At 54.4% G+C, this 22,558-nt stretch overlaps 1 protein-coding gene across 6 annotated transcripts; it reads left to right on the top strand.

The window, feature by feature from the left end:
• Positions 1-7,307: 7,307 nt before the first annotated feature.
• TNNT2 (troponin T2, cardiac type) lies at positions 7,308-20,709 on the top strand. 6 transcript variants are annotated; one of them, XM_021717112.1, is made up of 16 exons: positions 7,308-7,354; positions 8,596-8,606; positions 8,708-8,725; positions 10,684-10,713; positions 12,285-12,362; positions 12,686-12,721; positions 13,619-13,652; positions 14,496-14,556; positions 14,874-14,990; positions 15,849-15,926; positions 16,422-16,532; positions 18,290-18,298; positions 18,653-18,762; positions 19,189-19,279; positions 20,102-20,142; positions 20,487-20,709. In XM_021717112.1, exons 1-16 carry the CDS (start codon positions 7,317-7,319, stop codon positions 20,530-20,532), a joined length of 909 nt encoding a protein of 302 aa, XP_021572787.1. In that variant the 5' UTR covers positions 7,308-7,316; the 3' UTR covers positions 20,533-20,709. The 6 variants fall into 6 exon arrangements, with proteins under 6 accessions (XP_021572787.1, XP_021572784.1, XP_021572782.1 ...); XM_021717109.1 differs by lacking the exon at positions 10,684-10,713 and having other exon boundaries at positions 7,317-7,354; XM_021717107.1 differs by lacking the exon at positions 18,290-18,298 and having other exon boundaries at positions 7,317-7,354.
• Positions 20,710-22,558: the final 1,849 nt, after the last annotated feature.

The raw sequence follows: 22,558 nt of genomic DNA, 5'->3' as shown, positions 1-22,558 counted from the left end.
CCTTAGAGCCCTACCTATGCAGACTTCCTGGTGCCCCTAGGCTGGCCCACTGCTGGCCAGTGAGTCTCCTGTGGCTGGTCCCCTGTGCCTGCACTGAATTTGGAGTAGCAGGACCTACAGGCCCTGTCCTGAGCACGCCCCACACGCTGCTTGGACTGGAGCTTTTCCAGTGTTCCAACTCCACAGCTGAGAGGAGAAGAGGAAGCTGGGGCAGGGCAGAGGAGTAGGTGGCGTACCTCAGGAGCCTCAGGAGATCTGAACCACTTTGGCTCTGCCAGGGCTTGGGTGTGACCCTCTGACATTTCCTTTCTCTGAAATGCCATCTTGGGGTTCGAGCAGATGACCTCTAAGGAATTTCACATACTCATGTTCTAAACTTTAAAAAGTCCCCCTGGCAGTAAGCAAAATGGTCTCTCCACACGCTTTTCTTAGAAGAGGCTCCTAAGGCCTTCTTCCGGCAGTGGGACCCAACCCCTCTGAGGAATAAGAGGCTGAGAAGACAGAGCCTGCTTGGTCCTGGGTGTCAGGGTGGTGAGGCCCTTCACACCTGCACACTTTCCCCCACGGCGGTGCTCATTGAGGGCAGACTCCACCGTTCCCTCTCCTTTGCTTGCATGCATCCAACACGTGAGGGCCCTGCCCTCGTTTCTATTGGAGAGACAGCCAGTAAATAAAGAGACAAGTGCAACCCAAGATGACTTCAGCTGGTGATAGGTAAGTGGTAGTAACTGGGCAGCCAGGTGAGCAAGGAGGCCTCTTGGTGGAGGTGACCTTGAGCACCCTCTGGGTACAGAAGTGGTCTTCACTCACCACTCCTTGACCTGCCCTCCTGCTACAGTGGCCCTTTGTCCCTTCAAGTGAACTGTCCTCTTGTGGGTCCTCAAATTTGCAGGCAACCGTTCTAGCATATGCTGCTTCTAGCACAACCCTTGCTTTATTTTCTCTTTTCATCTACTCTTAGTGCTGGGAAGTGACTTTTTGTGTGTGTCAGGATCTCACTCTGTCACCCAGATGGGAGTGTAGTGGTATGGATCATGTCTCACCACAGTTTCAGACTCCTGGGCTCTGGTGATCCTTCCACCTCAGCCTCCCGAGTAGCTGAGACTACAGGTGCATGCCACCATGCCTGACTAATATTTTGATTTTTGTAGAGATGAGGTCTCACTATGTTGCCTCAATGTCTCAAATTCCTGGGCTCAAGCGATCCTCTTGCCTCATCCTAAAGTGCTGGGATCACAGGCATGAGCCACTGCACCTGCCTGGAGGTGACTTTATCTCTGCAAGGATGGGCACATCCAAAATGGACTGAGTGGCTGCTGGAGGGTGTCTAGAGCTAAGTGAGCTAAGTGGCAGCCTCATAGCTCTCTGAATGGAACCCCCTCCTCATAACCACTAGCGGAAGCCTCACAATGTGGTCTATGGATACCAAGAGTCTGCTGGGTTTCCCCCAAGGGGCTCTGTAGGGATCTAGAATGCCCAGATTCCCCCTCCAGGCATCCATGCAAACAAGCTGTGGCTTATTTGGAGGGTTACTGGGCTTTTGAGGAACGGTCGAGGGAGGGCTTAGGAAGAGAAATTTCCCAATTCCAGGAGATTCCAGGCAAGGACACAAAGCAAGCCTGGGCCCTGGTGGGCTAGAATAGGAAAGAGGGATGATGAAGCTTCCTCCACTTGTTCTCTAGAAAAATGGTCCCTTCACCATCCTTTTGAATCTGTTCCCTTCGTCTGCTTCTCCTCCAGAGTGCTGGTGGGCAGGTGTGTGACTTCATCTTGCCCTGCTGCTGATCCACTGGCAACATAGAGGCCCACGTGACAGGGGATAAGCCTGGAGCTGGGCAATCAAGGCCACTGGGCTCAGACGCCACTGGGGACCATGGAGGGCATGGCGTCAGCTGAGTGATGGGGCAAGAGTCTGATAGCAGCGTGGGTGTGGAGCCAATGGAGGGCGAAACACCATGGCTCCCAAGGCAGCAGGATGGAGGGAAGAGTTTGAGGACTAGAAAGCGTGGGCAGAGAATGACAAGATGGCTTTCTTTGTCCAAGAAGGAACAGAAGAGTGTGGACACAAATGGGCAGCATCTGGATGTGCTGGGGATGCATGGGTGAGGTGGACCTGGTCCAGAGGAGAGCCATTCCTCCTCCAGCGTCAGGCAGAATTCAGGGAGAGCATGAGGGGGAGAGCCAGTTCAGCTGCCACCAGACCCACTTTCCTCCTCTCATTTTTGTCATGTACGGAGCCTTGTAGTGTGCTAGTTCGAACACACACAGCCCCCTGGGCCCTGACCTCAAGGATCTACAGTCTAGTAGGTTTGGTGGATCATGGTCCTGCATGGCTTGATTTTAAAGCCCTTGAGGGATGACCTTCAACTGCTCTCCTCACACAACCTATGGTTCCACGGGAGTGGTTTAAGGAGAACCACCATTCTTGACCAAAAGTTCTATTGTGTATCTGACCTGTAGCAGTTTAAAGCTATTCCCTCTCAGAAGGGCTTGTCACATGGCTTTGGGGGTCATGGTGAAGGCCCACTTTGCAGATGTCCTCACTGAGGCCCGCAAAGCTGGCAACCTGTCCGACTGCTCAGCTCATTAGAAGGTGCTGGAAGCCTGGAAGACACGTCGATACACAGCATGAGTTCAAGTGGAGCTGCAGATAAGCACTCTGCACCCCAGGATCCTGGTGCAAGACTCACAAAGGATCTTGGAGGCTGTCTCCTGCCTGTCCCCAGCCCTGTTCCTAGCCTGCCTTCCCAGGGCTGCATTGCTGGCATCTGCTTTATCAGGATTCTCAAGAGGGACAGCTGGTTTATGCCTCATGTCTGTCCCCTGCGTATCTGTTCTGGTTTTAAATAGCTTATCTGAGCAGCTGGAGGACCTCATGGGCTTATATGGCGTGGGGTGCATGTTCCTGTAGGCCTGTCCCTGGCACCTGCTAAAATAGCAGCCAACACTCCCCACTCCCGACTGCCACCCCCTTCCCCCCGCCCATCTCCTGCAGCACATTCCACCCACTGCAGGGTTGGCTCACAAGCCCCAGCCCACAAGCCTGCTTAAAGCCCTCTCCATCCCCTGCCCTCACCCAGTCCCTGCCGAGGCCCAGCAGACGCCTCCAGATCTGTCGGCAGCTGCTGTTCTGAGGTAAGGTTCAGGCAAGGCTCTGGGGAAGGAGAGAGTACAGTGGGGGGTGAGTGGGAGAGGGTCTAGGGCCCTGACACCTTTCCTCAGGGTCTGCCTATGTCCACTCTGAGTGGACGTCAGAGTTGACAGAAGTCCACCACCCCCCTGGAGGGGTTCAGAGGAGGTGTTGGCTCTTAAGATTAGTGCAATAGAGAAGCCCATGGCAGCATTTGGAAACTAGGGTTTGAGTCCCAGATCTGTCACTAAAGATGTATAGTTGTAAAGTCTTGTGTGAGTCACCCCCACCTCCGGACTAGGTATTCGCTAGGCCTCTAGATACCATGAAGCCCTAGCCAACAGACTCCCTTGGATTGCTTGGCCCATTCATCCCCTTGGCACCAGGCCAGGATCACCTAAACTTTTCCAGGTAGGTCCTTCTTGAGACACAGAGAGCAGAGTAAGACTGTGGCCACATCAGTCAGATGAGTCCTTGTGGTCACATTCTCAGAAGTGGTCCTGGAAGCATCGAGAAGGACCAAACATCCAGAAGCAGACAGGGACGCTGAAGAGCCTCTTCTGGCTGACATGCAAATTCCATTTGACTTCCCTCACCCAGCACCAGTCTCCTCCCCAGAACTGAGCTGCATTTGGGGGGCTGGTGGGGAAAGGCCCCACAGGGGAGCCTTTCATGGGGTGTGAACCCACCTTGTTGGCCCTAAAGGGTTAACCCTGGATTCCTGCAAGTGTGACCTTTGTCCCATCCCACCTCAACACACCCCATAGGGAAGACTTTATTCTGTGCCTGGGAGTGGTAGAGAAAGATGCCCTTGTGTTTTCAGCTTCTCCTAGGTAGGGCGAGGGAATCTTCGGGAGGAGGTAGCCTGGCGTGTGAGGAATTTCAAAGCACATTCCCAGCCTGCTACAACTGGGAAGCCACCTGACCTCCCAAATTCCTCCTGTGACCCATGTCTTACAGGGCAAATCCGCCTGCTCTCAGGGCAAAAGAGGAATCTGCGAGGATCAAGTTGCCTGCTGCCTTCTACCTTGTGCCCCCCTCCCACTCTCCCCACCCTGTCCCCTGCTCTCCTGGTGAGCTAACAGCTATAGGCTTAGAAAGATCCTAACCGAATGTTGGGGAATAAGGGGTGGGGCCTGTGTTCCTCAGAAATTCAGAGACTATTTTTGCAAGACCAGAGCTTTAAGCTCATCTATTTTATAGATAGGTTAACTGAAGTCCAGAGAGGTTAAGTGACTTAACTAAGGTCATATAGCAAAAGCTAAGTTTTAAACCTAGATTTTTTTTACTCCAGGGTCAGTAATCTTTCAACCTTCTGTGGTTTTTGTTTTACTCCCCAAGAAAGGTGACCCTGATCTCTTGGTTGTGAGGGCATTAGGTTAGAAACAAACAATGGAAGTAGGTGGGGCTTGGGTGTGAGGACCCAGGTGCCTCAGAACATTCTTGTAACTTGCCCTGCTGGATTCTTGACCTCCTCCCATTCTGGAGCCTCTAGTCTCAACCCCCTTCCCCTTCACCAGGTCCCTCCTTTGAGCCACTGTTTTGGCTGTGTCCTCTCACTGGCTGAAGCCCTCCTCCACCTTCTGTGGTCTGCATGCTATTTTTGGGAGCTGGATGGTGCTCCCTGGAGCAGGGAGAGGAGTCCAAGCTGTTCCTTCCTCCTTTGTGCCCCAGCACCATGTCCCATGCCCCATGCCCAGTGGCTCTGAACTGGTGGGAAGGCAGGGTAGGAGAGGAGAAAGCTAGAAACTATGCACCCAGGCTGGCCATGCAGAATTCCCCTGAGAAACTCCTCCCTCCTCCCTGAGGCAACAGGCTCCTCCTGGGGCTCCCCAAGTTCTCAAGTCACTAGTTCTGGCTGCTGCCCTGGGGCTTGGAGAAACGCCTGTCCACAAGACTCTCCACCCATCCTGGGAGGAGGCCACTCTCATCCTGAGACCCATTTGGAGACCCACTGGGGTTTGAGTTTTTCTTCAGTAGAATGAGGCTCGATTCCCCACTAGAACACCTTACACAATTGTCATCTCTTCTTCACACCCTTCCTGGAGAAAGGGGGCAAAAAGTGACCCAGAGCGGCTATCCAGAGCTCTTTCTAAACAGCGCTCTTCCCTGACTGTCCCATCCTGCTCCAGCAGAGGGAGCAGGGAAGGGGCCACCCAGCTGCTGCCACGTTTGTCTTTAACACCATGAGACTGGACATAATCGAGACAGGTTCTGAAGAGTAGCCAGTACAAGACTGCAGTGGGTTCTGAGTCTGAAGATGTCTCTACCCAGAAGTGGGAGCTCCTTTGAAGCCCCTTGGCCTTAAAGGGGCTACCTTGTGGCAGACATCAACCCACCCTCCAGAGCACTGTCTCTCACTGGATAACCACAGATGGGTGGCTGGAATTGGTCTCAGCCACTATAGTGGGGTGTGCAGGGAGAGGTGGAGAAGGAGTGAGCAGGACTATCCACATGCCACTGGCCTCACCCCAGCTGCAGCCGGGGTCTGACCTTGGTGACGGCAGTGCTAACAGGCCTGAATGGGGCAGAAGGCAGGGGCACAGGACAAACATCAGAGGGTGATCCCAGCCTTCCTTCTGAGTCTTCTCCCGTCTCCCTTTAGCCTCGCCTTCACGTCGCCTTGTCCCTTCTCTGCCTCGCAAGTTGACATCAAGGTTGCCAGGTTGGCATATTGCAAAACAGGGGGTCACGGTCCACATTTCCAGTGATGTGATGGTACGGTATCATGTCCCAGGAGGGTGGGTCATAATAGTTATTAACCGAATGCCTGAGCAGGTCTATCACACCAGCTCTGTCCTTCACATCGATCCCAGAAGAGAAGCAATTTCACACAAAGGGCACCGAGGGTAGGGAGGTTAAGTAACCTTGCCAAGGTCACAGGCAAGCCGTGATGGAATCAGCATTCAAAACCAGATCAGCCTCACACGCAAGTCCTTGCTGCCCTCCCTCCCTGTGGCTCTCCCTGTGACGTCACCGCACGGTGACGCCTGACAGAGCCGAATGCCTTGCACTTTCACTAATGTCCATTTGAGCCTCTTAAAGACCCTGAGTAGCCAGGATGTGTGTACACTTGATCTCGTAGGACACAGAGAGAACCGAGATTGGGAGACATTAAAAAGACTTGCTCAGACACCCTCTGCAAGCTAGCAGAAGAGGATTTGAATCCAGATTATCTGTTCCTGTTGTAGTGAGAGCAGTCTTTCACAATGAGTTCCCCAGGGAAACATTTTTTAATTTGAATTTTAACTGAGAAAATCAAAGATAAACATGCAGTTGTAAGAAATAATACTGAACCCTTATACCCTATGCCCGGTTTTCCGCAATGGTGACATTTGCAAAACTCTATATAGTACAATATTGCAACCAGGTTGTGGATACCGATACAATCAGCCTATGATCAACTTCAGATTTGCCCAGCTTCACTTGCACTGTGTGTGTGTGTGTGTGTGTGTGTGTGTGTGTGTGTGTGTAATTCTATCCAAGTGTAACCTGTGCAGATTCATGTATCCATCTCCACAGTCAAGATATGAACCAGTTCCCAGACCTCAAGGGCCTCTCTTGTGCACATTCATTACCACACCCACTTCTCACCCAGCCTCCACACAACCACTGATGTGTTCTCCATTTCTATAATTTTGCCAGTTCAAGAATGTTACATACATGGAATCATATAGTATGTGGCCTTTTGAAGTGATTTCTTCCCCCTAATCCACAGAATTTGATGGAGAGTTATCCGAGTCGTGTTTCAACAGTCTGTTTCTTTTGATCATTGAGTCGTATTCCACAGTATGGAGGAGCCATAGTTGTTTAACACTCTTCCAGGGACCTTTGGGCAGTGACGACTGATCCCATGGAGTGGGGGTGGGGCAGATAGAAAGGTTGAGAAACTCTGCAGACAACGTTTTGGACGTCACAGATGGGAACCCCAGCATCCCGGGCAGTTTGCCTGTTCAGGAACAAGAAGTGAAGACATCAGCCGGTCGCCTTGCTGCAATGTGGGTGTCATTATCTCCCTTTTGGGGAGGAAACAGGCTTTTGCTGCAAGTCACACAACTATTAAGAGGTGGAGCTAGATTTATGCCAGCCTCTGACCTGACTAGGGGTCAGAGCTCTTCTGAGGAAGGCAGTCTTTTCTTTCTGCTCGCACTGATGTTTCTCTCTTTCTGGAGGGAGAGCAGAGACCATGTCTGACACGGAAGAGGTGGTGGAAGAGTACGAGGAGTGAGTATCTGAGAGCATCCTGAGTGCTCACCCCACCCCTCACACTGGTCCTGGAGCTGCCCTAGAATCCTGGGTGACAGTGGCTGTGGCTGTTCTGGGGATCCCAAGGAGAGATAGATCCCATTCCTTTCCACTTCTGTCCTTCTGGGGTGTGGATCCCAGGCAGAGCACAGACTGTGGGGGACTTTGGGAAGTCCAGAGGCTCAGCTCCAGGGTCAATGGGTCCTAACTGGCTAGAGAATGGCTAGTAGAGGAACTGAGAAGTTGGGTCTCTGAAACTGGTCCAGAAAGGTTCAATGACCTGATCATGTCTCACAAAACTTAGCTCAGTCTTCATCTTAGATCCCTCCTCTCCCCTGACAGTGCCCCATCCTGGGGGGAAGCTGGTGGGGAGGGGGTGAAATAGAGCCAACCAAATAACTATCTACGGAGAATACAGGAGATACAGGCACGGCTTCTGCCCTCAGGAAACTTGCTCTCTTGTTGGGATGTTAAGACACAAACTAGCCGGGTTCAGTGGCTCAGCCTGTAATCCCGCGCCTTTGGGAGGCTGAGGTGAGTGGATTGCCTGAGCCCGCGGGTTCGAGACCTGCCTGGGCAGCGAGACCTCATCTCTACAATAAATCAAAAAATCAGCTGGGCATGGTAGCGCATGCCTGTAATTCCGGCTACTCGAAAGGCTGAGGCGGAAGGATCGCCGAAACCCAGCAGGTCGAGGCTGCGGTGGCCGGAAGCGGCCACTGCACTCCAGTCTGGGCGACAGAGTGAGACTCCAACTCAAAAAAAAAAGACACAAACTATCAGAAAGGTAGTACAGGAGCTGTCGGTAGTACAGGAGCTCGGAGGAGAGGGAGTCCGGGGGCTGGCTAGTCTGGGGGAGGCTGTGCAGAGAAGGCAGGCCTTACCTGTGTCGAATTTGGAGAGAGAAAAGATTTTGGAGAGGGAAGGTCTTTCTAGAAAAAGGCACGACCTGGGAAAAACTCAGAAATGAGATGAGAATGTCAAGTGGGCAGTGATGAGATTAAGCTGGCTGTCACAGAGGCTGTCTGGGACAGTGGGAGGCAGCCCTGGCAAAGAAGGGTGGGTCTGGCTGGTGGGTGTCATCACAGGGCAGGCAGAGGAATGTGAACTCTATTAGGCAATGAGGGAAATAAAAAAGGGGGTTATCTTTGGGAAACTCCTGTGTGTGTGTGTTGTTCATATATACTTCAGCTACTGACAGTGTCTTCTGTCGCCCTCAGAGAGCAGGAAGGTAAGCATAAACTTGTGTGCTCGTTGGGATCAAGAACAGCCTGGCTCGAAACTGACCCACTTCTTCTCTCCCTTCCTGCTGCCCTGGCCTTCTCTTCTGAGCAGAAGAAGCCGTGGAAGGTACGTTCCTTGGGCAGGTGGAGGGCCAGAAAGGGGAGCCTCAGGAATCCAGTATTTCTGGGTGCCCTGGGAAACAGCTTGTCCATCCCTGTCATCACTCTCAGTTGAGCAAGACCCCCTGACAACTGTGTCTCCCAACTAGGAATCAGCCCCACCTGCGTTGCTCAGGTCTCCAGGCAAAAGGTTTAAACCTGTCTCTTCTGTCAGCCACTTTCTTCAAACAGAATCACCCCTTTTCCCAATTATTTTTGTTTCCCCCCCTTTTTTAAATCATGGAAAAATTTCAATGCATATAAAAGGAACAACAACAACAACAAAATGACACCCGTTCCACCCTCCTCACACACATTCCCATCACCCAGCTTCAATAATCATCAGCATTTTATATAGGCATAAAGATTTGTTATTATTACCTTTCAAAGACCCACTTGCTGTTCCTACTGCGATCTGTTAATGCATTGCTCCGCTCAGCCTTGGGTCCCACATCTTACTGAAGGGACACACTCACCTTCCTTCCCTTCTTCCTGAGAGCCTGGCACATGGAAGGGATGAAGAGGCTTCGCTCCAGTCCCCTTACCCCCAGTGGCCCAGAATGGCTTTCAGGCACCTCAAGCGTCTGCACCCAGGCGGGATGGGCCCTGCCCCTTAGTGGCTCAGATCTCACTCAGCACGTGGCATGTGGACATCAGAAGACGGGTCTCCACGAAGGTCTGGCGAGAGAGCGAGGGTCCCTCCCTTGCGTCTCGTTTCTTCTAGAGAAAATGGGACTTTCCTGCACCCTTAGCGCTGCTCCAGAGGTGTCTGGCCAGAGAAGAGACAGAAAGGAAATTCACAGGAGAAATGGAAGGGGCCACAGGAGTCCTTTTTTGTTTTCAAGGAACCCTAAATACTTCAAATACTATCTAAATACTAAATACGATACTATCTAGTACTAAATACAACCCCAAATACTCTATAAATATTTTTTGAATCAAAGACCGAGCTGGTTCCAACTACTGCCATTCCCCGCATAGACTCTTGATAGGCTGGGTCTTATCTTCTTTGGTTTTGGAGGATCTTCCACCTTTTTACACCAAATTTGGGTGGTGGGGTGTGCGATAGACCTCTGGATTTGGGAGCAATCTGTCAGCCACACACAGTAGATTTGGCTGGGAGTCAACAGAATACTCTCCCCTGCGCTGGCGGGCTGAGTGCCATGTAGCATCCGCCTTGCTTGCCTTGAAGGGACTAGACCGTCCTCACGCAGCCGAGTACCCGGCTGTGCATGATCAGGAGAGGGCAGTGTCTCGGTGGATGTTCACTAAGCCTGCAGGAAAGACAGTTCCCAGTATCTCTCCTCCCAGGAGAGGAATTGTTGCAATTGCTGTGAGCTCTTCTTTGGGTATATACTTGCATCTAGAACAATTGTCCTAGTTGTGGTCTGTTTCCTCAGGGTTATAACGCTGGACCTTCCTTAGGTGGGGGTGGGGAGGAGGGCTTCTTTCCTACAGGCAGGGCAAATCTCCCCTGGGTCTGGCTCTAGTGTGACCTTTGGAAACGGGATGTAGTTTGCAGGGTATCCAAGAGGCTCATTCAGGGCAGGAACATGGAAGAAGTTTGACGGGAGCGAATTGTTCCCCAGTCTCTGCTCTTTTGGGGCCTCTGTCTTAGAAAGAGGGAAGCCAGTTACCACTGACTGGATCCTCTGGGCGCTCTGTGCAGGCTAGATCCTTCAGTCCTCACATGGGCTGAGAAGCGAGGAGGATGATTCCCACGAGGCACCTGAGGCTCAGGGAAGTTACTGAGAAGTTTGCCTATGCTACTGGAAAGCTGTGGCTCAGGATGGAACCCAGGCCTAACTCCAAAGCCCACACTCTTAAAACCACTGCACCAGACTGCTGCTCCTGCCCCGGGCTTTCTGTTCCCAGACTAACCTGTCTCGCTTTCCCCCTCGGCTGCTGCCACTCCCTGAACCTCAGAAGAGGAAGACTGGAGAGAGGACGAAGACGGTAGTACAGCCTCCTTTCCTCCTTTCCTTTTGTCTGCTTTCTGCTCCTTGCTGTCCTGAGAGCCAGCCTGCTTGTCAGGGCCTTTTCCGGGGGAGGGGCGATGAGAGTGGGGGGCAGATGTGGAGGGGATCAGTCATTTTCTTCCCTGCCTCTGAGGGGCCAGGACCACAGTTCTGAGCTCCTCACTGTGCCTCTCCTTCGGGGCCACCGGTTCCTTCTCCTGGCCCTGATCCTTCCCCTGGACTGGGTATCAGGAAACGCCCAGGCCAGTTCATCTCCCAACCTGCTCCAAATGGGTCCCTGCCCTGCTGCACACTCCTGTGTTCCATGCTCCACCCTTCTTGTGAGCTGGACAGTGCCTAGGCAGGGTGGCAGGGATAGAGGGGCCTGGGGACGGTGTCATCTGAGGAGCAGCCAGGAGACTGGAAATAGCTAGTGCAGACAGTCCATGATGTCAGCCTTCAAATGTGCCCTGTGAGGGTGGGGGACTGGATGTGTCCTCAGTGGCCAGGGACAGGACCAGGGAAAGGGCTTAATTTTAGAAAGAGCTTTCTGGTGGTGATGTCTCAAGATACAGTGGGCGGCCCGGAGAGGCGGTGAGCTGCCCATCCTTGAGAATGTGACAGGTCTACTGGGTGAGATGGGGTGTACTGCATAGAGAAATGACGCATTGGTTGTGGGGGAGGGATGTGAACAAGATGGCCTGAGGGCAGACTTCACCTGCCATACTCTTTTCAGCCAGCCCTCTTCTCTCATGCTTTCTGGAAGAGTAATTTTTGAGGTGAGCCTTCTGCAGAGACCAAAGAAGAGGCATCTCCGGACCTCAGAGAGGATTCAGACCTAGGAAAGAGGAACAGAGAGAGGAAGGCAGAGAGAACTCAAGCTGCTTTTCCCTTTTTGCCAGCTAGCCTCTCCCTCCCGCCTAAGGCTTTTTCTTCTCCCTCTGCCTAGAGGCTCTACACTTGCCGCTTACCAATCCACAAGCATCACAAGCACCCCCATAGACAGAGTCCTGGGCCAGGCGTCATCCTGTCTGCCTCATCTATCTGTCTACTCCAAGTGCCCTGCTGGGGTGGGGTCCACACCCTGCCAAGCAAATGGATGAAAATAGAAAATTCCTGCCCACTTTTGGGAGAGTACCAATATCCAAACATTGGGCATCTTGTCTAGCCACAGGCTTGCTGTTCTGGTTTCTTTCCCATGTGGATGAAGGGTCTCTAGACTTGGACAGTACCTGGTTCCCATTACCTCACCTTAAGCAGGGCATGTCCTGTGGTGCCAGACACTGGGTAGTGCTTCTGGGCTGGAAATTTTGGGGATGGGGTGGAGTCACATCACCAGGGAGGTCCTGTGATAAGGGGGGCTAGGTCGGGCAGAGGGAGCCCACAGACAGACAGTCTAGGCCAAAAGCCGAGTGGCTCCCTGGCATTCAAACCAGCCACCTCCAGATTCATCTGGACTTGACTCCCCCCCTCACCCGCCCCCCCCCACCAATGTGTGTCTGTTCTGGGATCTGCGTGAGAGCATGAGCGGGGGCCTGGTTGTTCACTGTGTCTGGTTCACTGCTCCAGAGCACGAGGAGGCAGCAGAAGAGGACGCTGATGGTGGGGCAGAGGCTGAGGCTGAAACTGAGGAGACCAAGGCAGAAGGTAAGGCTCTGGGGTGAGGGTGTAGGGGACTTGGGGGATGATGAGAGCTCCCAGAGCCATTCCCGTGGCAGCAGGAAACCTGGAACATGCTCTTCTATGTGTGCCTGCTCCTCCTGTCTGGCTGGGATTCAACCATCAATTATCCAGTCAACAAACATTGAGCACTTCTTTTGTGTCAGGTAGTCTTGGCCCAGAGCACGTGTGTGAATAGACAGCTCCTTGACCCCATAAACCCACAGGGCACACCTTGGTTGAGACCTGTCTGGTGGGGGAGGTTTGAGTTCAGAACAAGGACTTCTGTTGATTTTTCATGTTTTCTTTAGAAGATGAACAAGAAGAGGAATCCAAAGAGGCTGAAGGTAAGGACTGTTGGACGTCAAGAGAAAGGTTTGGGGTGGCAAGGAAATCCATCACAGCAGCTCTTAGGGGAGATGCCCACAGGGCTCTGTCCAGGGAGCTAGGGAAGAAGAGGATTTAGGGGAGAAGAGACAGAACTTGGTGGCACTTACAGAGTTTTAGAGATTGAGCTCTAAATCTTTGATCCTCCTCCCCCAGAGCAGATGTCTTGGTGGCACCCAAGGAGAGGGGAACAATGTCCAGCTCCCCAGTCCGGGCAGGGCAAGGGAGCCAAGAAGTCACATCCTCACACGAGGCTCCTGGAGCTTAAGGGAAATCACTTTGTGCAGAGATGGTCCAGGTGGTGGGTCATGGCTGTGTACACTGGCATGCTGCAGCCTTTACCAGGGTTCCCGGTAGTCCCAGTCATGCCTTCAGAGAGGAGGGGACAGCCAGCTGGGACTTGGAATCATGTCCATCAGCTTCTGGTGGCTACCAGGAAGTCTGAGGACAACCGAGGAGGCAACGACCTGGGGGGGGATTCCAGGGCCAGGACCCTGGAGACCTTCCCAAAAGACCCCTCCTCACTGTGATGCAGAGAGAAGCCAGGCTGCTTTGCCTGGACCTAGTGAGTGAGCAAAGGCTTTCAAGTTCTACCCTGAGTGTGTGTGTGCCCTGCAGGACTCAGCCATCTGCTGAGACATCCTCCTGGACCCACTGTGGGGGAGGAAGGCAGGGCTTGCAACCCCTGCTGCCTTAAGTCTTGCTGATGCTCCTGGAATCGGAGCTCCCCAGGGCTGGAAGGGACTCATTGTAGATGGGGATATGGAGGCCCAGAGGGGCCCAGCTCATCAGGGGTGGAGCTGGGACCAGATCTTGTCCCCTCTGACCCTGTGGCTGTGTGCTTCTCTTTCCCCCAGATGGCCCCGTGGAGGAGTCCAAACCCAAGCCCAGGTGAGTAGGATGCACCTGTAGTAAAAATCTGGAGCTGAGGACCAGTGAGGGAGGATGATGATGGGACAGGAGTGCAGTGTAGTGCTGTGGACATGAGCTGGGGGCATGACAGGCACAGATCACCAAACACAATTGTACAAGTTGTGTACTGCACAAGGGTCTCTGCCTGAGGGGAGTGAGTAGGGACTGAATTCCACCCCACACTTCACCAGCAGTTGTGCACCCTGGCAGGGGTGGTGCTATGTTCATCTAGCTGCGGTCCCCAACCTTTTTGGCATCAGGGACCGGTTTCACGGAAGACAATGTGTTCACGGACAAGGGTGGGAGGACCATCACGCATTAGATTCTCAAAAGGAGCACAACCTAAATCCTTCGTATGCACAGTTCACAATAGGGTTTGTGTTCCTATGAGAAGCTAATGCTGCCGCTGATCTGACAGAAGGCGGAACTCCACTCGCCCACCACTCGCCTCCTGCTATGTGGCCCGGTTCCTAAAAGGCCATGAACAGACATCGGTCCACAGCCTGGGGGTTGGGGACCCCTGATCTAGAAGGAGATGGACTAGTCGTGGTCCTGGGCAGACACACTCTCCTATCCCACGGGATGGCCAGACATGGGACCTGTGGATAAGGGAAGAACGTTTTGGGGAGCCAGGCAATGGAACCATGGCAGCCTAGACATGGCGGCTTCAGAAAGTCCAAAAGGGTCAGGGCAGGGCAGGCCGGCTTGGTGGTGCACATGTGAAGCACCCCGGAGGCGGTGGTTGTTGGGGTCGTTTGTGGTACCCATGGCTCCTGGTCCAGAGCAGGGCAGACGCTCACTGACGATCCCTCTCTCCAACAGGTTGTTCATGCCCAACTTGGTGCCTCCCAAGATCCCGGATGGAGAGAGAGTGGACTTTGATGTGAGAGTGGACTTTGTGGTGACTGTGGGCAGAGCAGGCCTGGGCTGGGGGTCGTCCCAGGGGTCCCCCCAGAAAGAGAAGACACTTTGTGGCCTTGAACTGTGGGCAGGTTGCAGGTAGGATGGTGATTGCCCCGGCCAGACTGTGTGCTGGCCCTTGAGCATGGTCCTGGGTTCAGGCCACAGTTGTGCCTTCCCTGGTCAGGTCCCAGTCCTCGCCAGAGGCCTTTTGCATTGACACGGGGAGTTTCTAGCCCCCCCATCTCTCCCTGGACGTGTGGAGGTGGCAGCCTCTGAGCCCCAGCGGTTCACCCACAGGACATCCACCGGAAGCGCATGGAGAAGGACCTGAATGAGCTGCAGACGCTGATCGAGGCTCACTTTGAGAACAGGAAGAAGGAGGAAGAGGAGCTGGTATCTCTCAAGGACAGGATCGTGAGTGTCCAGTGTCCTCACCCCAAGCTCCCCAAGGCCTTAGCCCTTTCGTTAGGTCCACCTCCTCCAGGCAGCCTTCCCTGGTGCCCCCAGCCCTGCTAGATGTAGGCTCTCTTCCAGGAGCCCTGCAGCCCCTGAGCTGCCCTGGAAGCCCTGACTGCGGCCTCTTGGGTCCCTGCCTCCCCTCCCCACCAGACTGGATGCTCCTTGATGCCAAGGGCTGGTCGGATACATTTCTAGCCCCCACAGGGCCTAACTCAAGTTCTGGCCATGGAATGACTGACCAGATGTCTGTGGTGCTTCCCTGCCCTTGCCTTCTCCTACCCAACGGGTGACAGGAACTTGAGTGTGACCCGCAGAAACCCAAGCAATTCTGCTGCAGAGTGGGGAGGACACTTTGATTCCTTTTTGTTTCTCTTCCCCAAACTTGCCTTTCCATAGACATGCCATCCTGGCTAGAGTGATGACTTAGCCACCTGTCAGAGAACCGAGCACAGAGCTCAGAGCAGCTGCCAGGGTGGGGCGGGACAGGGTAGAGCCCTGGAGGAGGCTGCATGGCATTTCCCAAATGGCTGAGGGCCGCTTGCCATGAGTCATGAGGGAGGTGGGCCTCCCTGGTGTGGGCTGTCACTCTGCATCGGGGCACTTTCCCGCGGGAACCACCTGTTGGGGGGCTGTCTCCACCTGCCTCCATGGAGTTGGCTGAGAGTGGAAGCCTTTGTAACAGGGCACCACTGTCCTGAGAATCCAGGAGGGGAACCCCCCCAGGAGTTCCCCCGCCACCCCACGTGGGCTCCTGCACCTGCGATGCCACCTCCTCCCCTGCACACCCGGACAGGCTTTGCCTCTTCCCCTTAGGAGAGGCGGCGGGCAGAGCGGGCGGAGCAGCAGCGCATCCGGAACGAGCGGGAGAAGGAGCGGCAGAACCGCCTGGCTGTGAGTGACCCCAGCCAGGCCCACGGAGAGCCCCGTGCTCCCAGCTCCTGCCGGGCCCCGGGCCCCTCTCTGTTCATAGACACTGAGCCAGTCGAGACAACATGTGCCTAGGAAGCGCTGGGCATTGCTTGGCTCTGACGGTTCACCAGTGAACAGGACAGACACACCTGGGTCCTTGTGAGCATGGAATAGTAAGATACTCCAGCCCTCATCCTGTGCCCTGCAGCTCTGTGGGGATGGAAGGTCCCTCCAGGGCAACAGGCCTTCTTGGGGAGCTCCCAGCCTGGGGGATGATGAGACTTCACACTCGGGAATCGTTCATTCATCCAGTCGCTCTCCATTCACTTAACAGACTTCCATGCGCTAACCCTGTGCTGAGAACACACCTCAGAAGGCTCCTGGCCCAGCGGGAAAGGAGAAAGCTGAACTCTAGCCCAGAATCAGGGTTTGCGGCCCTGGCCCTAATTTTTTCTCTTCCCCATCCCTGGAAATCAGGAAGAAAGGGCCCGGCGGGAGGAGGAGGAGAACAGGAGGAAGGCTGAGGATGAGGCCCGGAAGAAGAAGGCTTTGTCCAACATGATGCATTTTGGAGGCTACATCCAGAAGGTAAGTGGGGAGCAGCAGGGATCACAGGAGGTCCTGGTGTGTCCATGAGGGATGAGGTGTCCTTGCAGCAGGCAGACTTTAGGTTGGACCCAGGAAGAAATTTCCAGCTGCTGTGGGTGGGAAACTGAGGCCTCTTCACACACAGTCCCCGAACTGGCTCTGTTTGCCTGTGGCTTTCCCTAGGAGAGCCTGTGGGTAGGAGGCTGCAGGCAGCGCCTGGAGCACCAACGGTCCTCCCCATCCCTAGCTTCAGAGATGCTCAGGAGTCCCCAAGGTGGCTGGTGCAGCTGGAAGAGCTCAGTGCTAGAGTCTCAACTTTGGTTGGAGACCCAGCTCTGCCACATGTGAGGGGGATCTAAAAAAACCTGGATTTATTTTTTGGAGGGCGGGTCCTTTGTGGTACAGGCTTCCCCTACCAGGAATGTGTCCTAGAAACCCATCGGCATCACATACCGGCCAGTGTTATTAAGGGAGGCAGCATTCAACTTCAGTGATTTCTTTTGGAGATTCTTTCAACGCACTTTGCCCATTTAACGATGGGTGATTTACAAGCACACTTGCCCACACCAAGCTGGATGTGCAGCAATTTGGTTTTTTGTTTTTTACCAAAAACAGTGGGACCTTCAGGCCCCCCCGTTCACCCTATCTCACCTCTAGCAGCTCCCCCTCGCCAAATGAAAAATGTCCTTTTTTTTTTTTTCTTTGGCGTTGGAGTCTCACTCCTTCGCCCAGGCTGGAGTGCAGTAGTGGCACGCACGCTCATGGCTACCCCAGCATCGACCTGCTAGGCTCTGGCGATCCTTCCGCCTCAGCCTTCCGAGTAGCTGGAACTACAGACATGCTCTACCACACCCGGCTATTTTTTATTTTATTGTAGAGATGAGGTCTCACCAAGGTGCCCGGGCTGGTCTCGAACCCGTGGGCTCAGGCAATCTACTTGCCTTGGTCTCCCAAAATGCTGGGATTATAGGCTGAGCCACTGAGCCCGGTTGAAAAAAGTCCTTAAAGGGAAATATTTTGCCTATGTGGAAGAGGTGAAACAAAAAATGGTAGACAGCATTAAAAGGTATCAAAATGGACACATTCAAAAACTGTTTCGAGCAGTGGAGAAAGCATCTCGATAGGTGTATTGCATCAGGCAGAGAGTACTTTGAAGGTGACTGAAGTTTAAACATGTAAGAATGAATTTGCCATTTTAAAATCGATAAATTCTTGTTGTTTTGGGGACCTCTTTGTACCTCCGAGCCTCAGTTGTCTCCTTTGGAACTAATGTTGCCTTCACTGCTGCACTGAGCAGCTCGAGTGAGCTGCCATGAAAAGTGTCTGTGGGCCACAAGAATGTGAGGTTGTTTGTTCCTGGGAACTCACTCTCAGTTCCTAACTTTTGTGCCCCACGCCACTAGGTCCTCCATTCTCATGGGAGGAGGGGTGTGTAAACTTGATTTTTTCTACGTAGTGGAGGAATCAGAACATTTCCTTTGGTTTCCGAAGTCCCCAGCTCAGAACTAGGCTAGCCACCCTGCCTCTGTCCTCATGGTGACCGTACCATCCAAGCCTTTGACATTGCCCTGCTACCAAAATCGCCCCTATCCTAACCCCCAGACTCATGTCCTAGTGAACCAGGCTGCCGACAGTGTCTGAATCATCTTCTTCTTTTCCATGTCTCTCCTTGCCTTTGTCTCCCCTGCCTACCCTCTGTGTCTCTGTTGGGGTCTCGGTCTTTCTCTGGGCCTTTCTCTCATGGTTTCCTGGTTTAGCAGGCCCAGGTGGGTACCAAAACCTCAAACCTTCTTCCTCATAGTTTTTGGGGGAGTTCCTGGGGAAGGGGGAGGCCACAGGGGACGAGTGTAGCGGTTGGGCTGGGTGGAGAGGGGGAAGCTGGAGACAGGTGGAAGAGACTGGGGAGGCAAAGGAGGTAGGGGCTGAAGTGACTCTCCTTGCCCCTGCCTCGGTTTCCCCCAGGAGTTCAGGCAGTTGTTAGTGTGGGATGTTGCAGGAACAAGAGGTTAAGAATCTGGCTCTTCTGCAGGCCTCACTCCACCCCTTAGAGGGTTTTGGGTGGGCTAGGGAGCTCCAGCAGGACAGTCTAGTCAATTCTCCCTGCTTACCGTCGATTTCAGACAGAGCGAAAAAGTGGAAAAAGGCAGACTGAACGGGAAAAGAAGAAGAAGATTCTGGCCGAGAGGAGGAAGGTGCTGGCCATCGACCACCTGAATGAAGACCAGCTGAGGTGGGGACCAGACGGGGTGTTCCCTAGGACGCTGCCAGCGGCTACTCAGGGAGGAAAGAAGGCACTTCTTGATGATAACCACCAGAGGGCGCTACCACCTCACCTATTTTTCCCCCAAAGGAACGTTCGATGGGACCAGATTTGAGCGCTAGCGTTCAGGCGCTCTGTCTGGGCTTTGCTTGTGAATAAAGACAACTGAGCATGCGCCTCTCCTTTCTGAGCTTCAACTTACCACCCGCGCATAGGTGGCGGGAAGGGGGTTGAGCTGCCATCTGGGCCCCAGGCCGAGCCAGGTCCGTAGGTGGGCTGGGGGCACCCTTAGCAGGCCTGGAGCTGGGGAGAAGGGGTGCAGCCCATGGGGGCTGGGTCTGGACCAGCATGGAGGCCCATGAGGCTCTTTCCTTATTGCCCTCCTGGCCCGTGCAGGGAGAAGGCCAAGGAACTGTGGCAAAGCATCTATAACCTGGAGGCGGAGAAATTTGACCTGCAGGAGAAGTTCAAGCAGCAGAAATACGAAGTGAGCTGAATGCTGTACCCTCCTCCCGCATCCTGGACTCCTCCTGGTTTGATTGAGCCCCACACGAGTGCTGCGGGTCAGGCCCCTGTCCCTGTTCCCCACCAACCCCGGTCCATTCCCGCACCTGCCCTAGGGCCTGGCCTCCAACAGTGTGGCTGTTGCTTGCCGGACCTGGGCAAAGACACCCTCCTGGGGCTCCAGCCCTAAGGCATTGAGGCAACAGCTCAGCACTTTGAGCCAATGGAAGGACCAGGCTGCGCAGAGCTGGGTCCCCCAGTTGAGTGGGAGGTCTGCCAGAGAGGTGCTTCTCCGCACGTACGCCTGAGGGCTGGTCTGAGCATAGTCGGGCCGAGCCTCAAGCCCACAGCCCAGCATGTTCGTTCTTTGGACACTAGTTAACATCCGAGGGGTGCAGACACCAGGCAAGAAGGTGGCTTAGCCCACGCTGGTCCTGCACACCTGTACTCAGACCCCGGCGCTTGCCCTTCCTGTGCCCACCGGGGCCTCTCTGCTGACTCTGGGAGGAGACCAGCTTCTCCTGAGGCCCACTCTGCTGCTCCTGCCAAACCACACCTCCCTGTGCAGGGGCCCCCTCCCTGGGGTGGCTCAGGCCCTCATGGCCATGGGGTGCCTCCCCCAAACCGAGAGGGGTGGTATTTCGTGGTTATGATGAGCACGGACTTTGGAGCCGTGCTGCCCGTGTTAGCTTTCTACCTGTGCCCCTTGCTGGCTGTGGACTGTGGGAGAGTCAGCTCTCTCTTCCTTGCCTCCACGTCCACAGATAACACTGCAGCCCACTTGTCTTTCCCACTTTTATTGCAGATCAATGTTCTCCGAAACAGGATCAACGATAATCAGAAAGTGTAAGTGCCGACGGCCATCTCTTCCCGCTCACCCCTTCCTCCGCCTTCCAGTCCTCCCACCCCCTGGGTGGCACCCAGCCCTTCCTCCTTGGCCTCAGCTCACAGCTGCCTTCTCTGGCTCCTTTGGAGCCTCCTGCTTCTCTCCTCCAGCCTCTGCTTGCCAGGAGGGAGCAGGATATGGGGCCAGAGCGGCCTCCTTCTGGCCTGAATTTGCCTCCCTTTCTGCCCCTGGAGGCAGCTCCAGGCTGCTCCTCTCACCCTCAGCAACCCTATCCAAGCCCCCGCCACGGTGACCTGCTGCTCTGCCTGTGTCCTCCTCTCACTGGGTCCTGCTTCCCCTGCAGCTCCAAGACCCGTGGGAAGGCCAAAGTCACCGGGCGCTGGAAGTAGAGGCTGGGCCTCCCTCCCCAAAGATCTGTTCCTTGCGTGTCTCCACCTACACCCCACAACTCCCAGGCCCTGCTGGGCCCCAGAGGAAGCTCTCGTCTGAGACTAGAGAGCGACCCCTGCTGGGAGCCAGCACGACGGCCAGCCTCCCACCATGCCACAATAAAAAGCCACCACACACCGAATGGCATGTCTGTTACTTCCCCTCAGAAGGAGAGAGGCTGAGGCGGGACCCTGATCTCCCAGGGAGTCAGGACGCACATCAGAGCTTCAGGGACACAGGCCCCTGGTGTCTGCAAGCATGGAGGAGTGTTCACCTGCCTGGTCTCCCCTCCTGCTTCCAGCTGGGGAGAGGGCAGGTGGCCCAGGGCACACATAGCATTCTCACAGCCCAGGAGGGAGGCACACAGCCGAAAGGCCTTGTGATTTTAGCCATCGTGAGTCACCAAGAACAGGGGAATGCGCGCCGTGGAGTGAGGACAGAGCGTTTCCTGCATGAGTCACTCACCGGGGAACAATGCAGGCCTCTCTGGATGGCTCCTGTTTTCTTTCTCCTCCTGGCGGGGGCACTAGGAACCAGGCATCTGAGGGGCAGGGAGCCCTTGAGGTAGGAAGGAGGGTCAGTTTCATCGGGCAACTATTCAGGCCCAAGCAGCCAAGAGCGTGGGCTAATCTGGGTGCCTCAGTTTCCCCCTTCCCGTGGTCTGCATTTCTTCTGGGGCTTAAACCCACAATCTGGGGACCTTGAGCTGAAGAGGACAGCATGGTGGCATGGCTTTCAGCTGGCAGAAGGACACAGATGTGATGGGGATGAGAGGACCACATTCAGCTGCTTTCCAGAGTAAACCCAAGAAGGGCATCCTCACTTGTGCCTCTGTGCCTTGGTCACCTCTGCCTGGAATGGCTTCTCCTGATTCCCCACAAGCCACTGACAACAAGAGCCCAATGAGTCGGTGTCTGTTAAGGCTCCCAGTGGTCTCCCAGGCAGAGTGGATCCAAGTCTCCGTGCTGGAGCACCCTGCTATACGGCGAAGCCCCCAACACCATACTCAAGTAGACTCATCTGTGCTGCAGGTATCACCCTCGTGCTCTCAGGAAATCATCCAGATCTAGTATTCTATGCATGAGCCAAACACTGTGGTTGATGCCAGTGATACAGAGATGAAGACGACATGGCCCTGGCAGCTGGAAGGGGCTTCACTTGCATTCTTGGCCTCCTTTCTCATTCAGTCACTCCACATATATCTCCCGGCTGGGTGTGGTGATTCACGCCTGTAATCCCAGCATCTTGGGAAGACAAGGCAAGAGGATTGCTTGAGCCCAGGAGTTCGAGACCAGCCTGGGAAATATAGTGAGACCTCATCTCTTCAAAAAATTAAATTAAATTAAATATTAGCTGGGGGGGATTGGCATTTTGCTGTAGTCCCACCTGTTCAGGAGGCTGAAGCATGAGGGTTGCCTGAGCCCAGTAATTGGAGGCTGCAGTGAGCTGTGATTGTGCCACTGCGCTCCATCCGGAGTGACAGAGTGAGAGCCTGACTCAAAAAAATTATCTCCTAAGCACTGTGCGATGCTGGGCACATCCCTCACAGAGCTCACAGAGCTCACACCCAGTGGGAGAGAGGCAGCTGCAGGAGGTCTCAGTTCCATGTGACAGCAGGGTAGCGTGTGGATCTGGGAGCCACACACAGGTGCACCCTGACAGGCAGGGGGGCTTTCTGGAGGAATGGGTGTCTACACTGAGTCCTGGAGGGTGAGGAGTAGAAAGTTGAGGGGAAGAAGTGGGGGTGGGGGAGGGAAGGGAACAGTGCATAGCATTCTAGAAGGAGGAGCCAGCCTGGTGTGTGTGAAGGGCCACGGTTATTGGCGGAACAGCCATTGTCTGGTGGGAGCAAGAAGGCGTCATTGTAAATGTCCCCAAAGCAGGTAGGGAGGCAGAAACCAGGACCTCAGGCCCAAGGTAGGCTCTCACCATGATCTCCGGGAGACCTGCTGGCAACTCCTGGCACAACCCCAGCCTGCTCTCCCT

The sequence above is a fragment of the Carlito syrichta genome, unplaced genomic scaffold (genome assembly GCF_000164805.1).
Source record: "Carlito syrichta isolate Samal-C Ts95f unplaced genomic scaffold, Tarsius_syrichta-2.0.1 Scaffold309294, whole genome shotgun sequence".
Lineage (NCBI taxonomy): Eukaryota > Metazoa > Chordata > Mammalia > Primates > Tarsiidae > Carlito > Carlito syrichta.
This window is presented reverse-complemented; position numbering and strand designations above follow the sequence as displayed.